This window comes from Trachurus japonicus, chromosome 6 (genome assembly GCF_045865225.1).
Source record: "Trachurus japonicus isolate A0001 chromosome 6, Traja_1.0".
Lineage (NCBI taxonomy): Eukaryota > Metazoa > Chordata > Actinopteri > Carangiformes > Carangidae > Trachurus > Trachurus japonicus.
The window spans coordinates 5,379,354-5,385,735 of record NC_140912.1 but is presented as its reverse complement, the minus strand read 5'-3'; the positions used below and the strand labels follow the sequence as shown (position 1 = coordinate 5,385,735).

Below are 6,382 nucleotides of genomic sequence, written 5' to 3'. Positions count from 1 at the left end.
TAGATATACAGTGTTGTCATAGATAAATTGTGACCCCTGTAACAATAACGTTAAAGCTTTTCAGAAACCTGCAACCTTCAACTCTATTTAACTATTTTTACTTTTTATAATAAACAATTTATTTATTGTTTTAAGAAAGAAAAACAGCTGAGAATGCATATCCATTAATAAAATACTGTGAATGAATCTTTCTGAGTTCTGTGGTTATTCCTGTTTCATTAGTATCTAAAGGTTTGATCTATTTGACCTGACATCTATATGACAAAACTAAAATGTAAAAAATCTTGAGACAGGCTTTTTAAACAGCCACTGTTTGTACCCTCCAGAGCTGATCTGTCAGATTAATGTGGAATAAAATGAAGTACAGCAGCACAATTCAAAAAAAGAGTTTATTACTTGTATAATGGTCGACTTTACTCATACAAAAGCAACATCACACTGGCTGATGTCAGCAGAGAATATTTTGGATTAACAGTTTTGCAAGTGGCACATTACAACAACAACTTCCCCCTCTAAGAATTCCTCTGGTGAGTTGCAGTTAAGTGTCAGGTTGGTGTGGGATCTACAGGCGGTAGATCACGGCCTCAGTGCTCCATTGGCTCGTCAGGGGCAGGGGCGGCGTCGCCAGCAGGTTCATCTGCAGGCTGGGCAACCTGAGACACAAACATCTCCTTCAGTTCACAAACTTATTTGTTGCTCTGTTGGTGTTACCTTCAGTTTGTCTTTGTATACGTCTTTATATGTATATTAGGGGTGGGAATCTTTTACTATCTCACGATTAGATTCGATTCAGATTTTTGGGGCTACGATTTGATTCAAAATGATTTCTGCTTCAGTCTATCGGTGTGCAAAGGATCCTCATGATCTACTCCAGTCTGCTTTGCAAGACAGAATGACTAAAGTGTCTTTTTCACATTTATTGAGTTTTAAACATTTATCCATGCTTAGATAGAATTGTTGAAACTGTTGCATAAAAGCAATATCACATATTGCTTAAAGCAGAAGTAAGCTATATATTTGTGTTAATATAAGTCTTAAATAGTTATATCTTCCGACAGCAATCACTTACATAGAGTGTTTGGACTGAAACACGGGTCTGTCAGTCACTCTGCTCTGCTCTGAGCCGAGGAGAAAACATTTATCGTATCCTACAGTTTTTATCCAATGAGGAGAGAGAACGGCATGCAGGGCTGTGTGTGCAGCCAAGGGACGCCGTGAATGTGGTGACGTAGGGACGAGGACTGTTATGGTGCGTTCAAGGAAACTCGTAACTCGTGTTTTTCCGACCTGTGAAGTGGTACCAGTTCGATCTGGTACGAGTTCACGGGTCGGAAGTTACGAGTGGCCGTTATAGTGACTTTCACAGGTAAAACAGGTCGGAAAAACACGAGTGGGTTGCCTGGAACGCTACAAAGTCGTAAGTTGTGACTTGAAGCTGTAATTTACGGTTTCAAAAGCCTGCCTGGAACGCAGCATTAGCCAAAACGACCGGATCGCTTACTTCTGCTTTAAGTAACAAAATTAAAAAAAATAGTGCAGTTAAACATGCTGCCTTTTAAATTTGAAGGAAATGGAGGCCGACAGCCAGCAGATTTGTTTCATTTTATTATTTTTTTTAATCAATTTTGGGACATTTTATATCGATTCTGAATGAGAATTGCGATTCTTATGTGAATCGATTTTTTGGCACACCCCTAATGTATATGACTATATATTAGAGAGATAAAGATTAGTGATAATATGTTAGAATAAATCCAGCTAGATAAACTCATAAATTAACATGTATAGATTATCATGACAAGGAAGCTAATTTATGAATAAGTAAATAAGTTTTACTTCTTCCCACTCCTTTTCGGATATGAAAAAAACCCCAAAGAATTATCTTTATTTTCAATTATTCTATTTTTTTCATGTGTTGTCTTTGCAAATAAAAGTATTTGGCTATTTTGCTAATGGCTCCAATAATAATAAACCTTCTACCTATTTTTACCAGAATATGGTCCCTGTGCACATCAACAGGGATACAAAGCAAGTAGTAACGTCTCTTATTTAATTGATCTTTGAACACTTTGCAGTACCTTTCTCTGTGGCCTCTCCTCCAGTCCCTCCAGGAAGGGGGCAACATCATCATCATCATAAATGGTGAACTCCATTTCCTTCCCCACAATGCCAATGGAGACGTTCTGAAAGAACATGGGGAAAACGTACTAAATGAATAGCCTGAGGAGAGTGGCATTTAAAAAAAAAAAAAAGATGGCAACCATGACTGCACTATTTCTGGATGTCTTACACCCTCATCTTCACAGAAATTATACACTTCATTTGCTTTTTGGCTGAAATACTTTATACAGGTTTCCCCCCTGTTAAATAAATAGAGCCACATTAATAAATGCGGCTGGGGAGCTGGCGTACCTTGGTGGTGAGGTCCTGCTCGGTGGGGAGGGTTTCCCTGAGAGCACGGAGGCCATGTTGGACCAGGTCATTCAAATTACCTAAGACCAAAACATTAATACAATATGAATAGATGCACAGTGGTAATAATCAAACATATTTTACAGGTGTCTGAAGCAAGATAGACTAATGACTATGCCATAGCACAGTGGTTCTCAACGTGGGGTCCGGGGACCCCCAGGGGTCCTTGAGAGGGTTCAAGGGGTCCTCACCTTTTTATTTTTTGAGAATTTTTATTATTATTTTTATTGTTTGGTTTTTTTTTTGAGAATTTTACCACTTTTTTTGTAGAAAATCTTTAACTTCTTTTTTTTTTGAGAATTTTTTTTAAACCACTTCTTCCTTTAAATGTTTTTGGAGAAATTGTACCACCTTTTTTCCAGAAATTTCTCTATAATATTTCCAAAAATTCAAATGGCCCTAATTTGAATGTACAAAAAAAGTAACGTTATTCAGTCTCAGAACAAATATTTGTGTATTTCTGGTGTTTGCTTGAAATTTTGTCCAATGGGGGTCCGTGGTCTAATTTGTGTCAATTTAGGTTGAGAACCACTGCATAGCAGTTTGGTTTTGTAGCTACAGCGGTGAAATAAGAGTGTACAAGTTTAGAAAATGAAATTCCATTCCATACAGTCAGAAAACTTGTCCATGCATCTCTCCAGGTAGGTGCGGGCGGACTGAGAGCGCGCTCCGATCGACATGGCTTTGCAGTCAAAGTAATTGGCTGATGGGCAGGTCTGGAAGATGTGAGGTCCCATGTCCTGGATGACACATATCAGATTAACACCAGCTGCAGTTCTGAGTTCCAGGTCAGTGTGACTTTTATTCTTACACAAGGAAAAGAAGACTAATATCTGACAAATAGTGTGAATGAGCAAACTTACATCAAAGCCAGCGATAAGCAGTCCAACACCGTAAGGCCTCCTTCCATACCTCTGTGTTGGGATTTGGGTTTCTGGAGTTTCAGTCAAGGATCACTGCTACAGTACCACTCAGTTATTATTTTATGCTTCTGAGATAGTTTAACACAAACAGGTATGTTCATTTTGACACTCTTGCATGCTGTTTTTATCCCTCCCACCGCCTTTAAAGCTTAACCAATATCATTATATGTTTAAATAACACAAATTCAAGCCAGGGGTAAAGAGGATACTGCTGCCAACAAGAGAGACGAGACGTGATGTGGGGAGGGGCCTGTCGAAGACAAATCTGGAATCCAGGCACTCCTGACGCATGAAGTTACTGTGGAACAAACAGTGTGGGTGCAGTGTAAAACTAAACACACATCATAATATATACAGCCTTAGTGACAAGTTAGACCATGTGTCTGTGACTTACCAGAGCAGTCTGGCATCAGCAGTCAGGCCAGCGATGGAGATACCGATGTGGTTGTCAACGTTGAGGATCTTCTTCTGGTGGGCAGCCAGTTCAGACTGGGCTCTCTGCAGGGACACAACACACGACGCATCAGTTATCAACTGTCAAGTCAGGATAGTAAATGATGCAGGATACAGCCACCACACCAAGCATTTGTTTATCAAATTGAGAGCATTAAAGTTTGCTGACTTAGTCACTGCACAGATAATATACAACGCAACTAATAATCTACTGCCTAACAATATTCAAAAAATGTTTAAGGAAAGAGAGGGGAGATATGAGCTAAGAGGGAAACCTAAAACAACGAAGTATGAATACGAACATTAAAAAGCATGTGTATCTCTGTGGCTGCCAGAGGATCTCGAACAAAGCAAAATCATAATACAGTTTAAAAAGAATTTAAAACATAGTAAGTAAACAGGTCTTACATAGTGAACAGGACTGATCATTTGGGATTTGACTGCAACTTTAATGCTGTTTATTTATGGCTTCATCATTATAAGATTTCAGCTACTTTCTGTTACACTGAAGCCATAAAGAGCTCCATAGGTTTAACTGAATGAAGAATTAAAGGGTAGGCACTTATAAACTGAATAGCTTCAGCCTACAGCATTTCGATCTATGTAACATTTATGAATTAAGTTTGAATTAATGAATGCATTATTGATGAATGTTGATTGATACTACTACTATTTGACTGTCATCTACCTACACGCTTGATGAGGTCTTCAAAGCATTATAAATGAATTCCCATTAAATAAGATGTTTAACAATTACAATGGGATGCCAGGGTGGCAGTTACATCATTTCAATACAACACCAGTGTAAACTGACACCTGAAATTTTGAACATTGACACCACTGGCTCAGGTGACTTTGGCATGAGGTAGTTAGCTTGATGATGACGATGATGATGATGAAGGTAGATTAGGAGGAGGATAGACATACACATGCATTATTGAAAAATGGACCGTCTTATTAACACATTTCAACGCTCTCAAACAGAAAGTGAGTGAAATAAGATGAGCACAGGACGCTGAAGGATTTACCTTAAGTGCAACCAGGACTGCATGGGTTTTAGATTTGAGCCCTACAGTGGCAGAGCCTTGTTTCACTGCCTCCATGGCGTACTCAATCTGATGAATACGGCCCTGTAGCAAAAAGCAGACACACATTATAGCAAACCAATAATAAAACACACACACACACACACACACACACATCCACACCATTAAACTTCATCCTGTACAAGCAAAGAGCAACGTACCTGCGGGCTCCATACCGTCACGTCGTTGTCGTACTGATTGCGGAACTACACAGAAAAACAGAAAAACAAGCAGGACAGTTAAAATGACTTGACACAAAAACATTGCAATTCTTATAAACACATAAAGCAACGCTTACGTAGTTGTCTTGCATTGTCACAGGTCATCTCAGTACCACACACAGACAACATAAGACCTGCAACTGTCCACGGAGAGCAGGACTTTTCCAGACTGAGGTTTTAAATTACCACCATGACTGAATTATTGATAATCGTAGCTTTGTGTGCAGCCACTCAGCAGAGAGTCAACAGACAGACAGCACCGACTTCTGGCTTGATGTTATATCACTGTGCAGCATTGTGTCAATGCTGCTCACATTAATTAGGTTACACAGTCTGAGGTTAAACTGTATTTAAGTTTCATTGATAATGATATCAACCAGCTACAGAACATCACTTCCATTATTTAATTAGTAGGTAACGTTAGAGGGAAAACGAAAGTAAAACACCCGGTACTTCCACTCTGCTTTAGAGATGCTAGCTCAGCCTGTGCTGGCTAGCATAATGTTAGCTCCTAGCATTCAAGCTAATTTAGTGAGCGGCAAGATTATGGTAGGTAATCTGGTGGTAAAGTAACTACCCCACTTAACAATGAGCACGGGTTCGTATAATCCAGTCAGACAAACGTTAACTGAACCCGTTTTCTGGGAACACGACAAATCATGTAGCATCCCTGTGGCTAACGTTAGCCGCTACCGACGGTGTTTTGCTTACTCACAGTGCAAAAGTTAACGTTAGCTAACTGACGGCGCGTGAAGGATCAGAATCAGACTCTCCTATTCTGAAGAACTTGACATCAATCTGCTCTGTGGTTCATTTACTGTGCAGACACATGGCCAATGTGACTAAACTAGCCCACATATATACCATTTCATTGATTCTTACCATTTCTGCTTCTTAAATGTGTCGCCTCTCTCCGCCGGTGCTGTGCTCCTCACTTGATTTATTTTCCTGGACACAATGTCAGGGAAAACAGTCGAGCTCCGATAAAGAGATCAGCGATCGATCGAGCAAAGTAGACTGTTGTGTTGAACGACTGGCTGCTGTGTCTCTGCAAAACAGATCATACTACGATATTTTTTATGATTTTAATAATTTTCTTCTTATACATTTTAAAAGTGAGATTATCGATTATCAAGACAACTGAATCGATTAGTCAAAAATACACCGTATGCTTCAAATACAAGTCAATCAACACAATCTATGATCTTAGAACTAGAATAGGACAGAA

At 39.3% G+C, this 6,382-nt stretch overlaps 1 protein-coding gene across 1 annotated transcript; it reads right to left on the bottom strand.

The window, feature by feature from the left end:
- Positions 1-370: 370 nt before the first annotated feature.
- Positions 371-6,095, bottom strand: psma1 (proteasome 20S subunit alpha 1). Its single transcript, XM_085778429.1, has 10 exons — positions 6,037-6,095; positions 5,095-5,139; positions 4,877-4,978; positions 3,790-3,893; positions 3,605-3,693; positions 3,336-3,406; positions 3,083-3,212; positions 2,413-2,492; positions 2,079-2,183; positions 371-653 (listed from the first exon to the last, which is right to left on the bottom strand). The coding sequence occupies exons 1-10, from the start codon at positions 6,037-6,039 to the stop codon at positions 585-587; spliced, it is 798 nt and encodes a 265-aa protein (XP_085634555.1). The 5' UTR covers positions 6,040-6,095; the 3' UTR covers positions 371-584.
- Between the last annotated feature and the right edge of the window lie 287 nt (positions 6,096-6,382).

Excerpts from the sequence above, each read along its gene's own strand:
- psma1 (XM_085778429.1), bottom strand. Across the intron at positions 3,694-3,789 it reads GCTGATGCCAGACTGCTCTG|TAACTTCATGCGTCAGGAGT; the intron begins GTAAGTCACAGA and ends TTTGTTCCACAG. Across the intron at positions 2,493-3,082 it reads CATGGACAAGTTTTCTGACT|GTAATTTGAATGACCTGGTC; the intron begins GTATGGAATGGA and ends TTTTGGTCTTAG.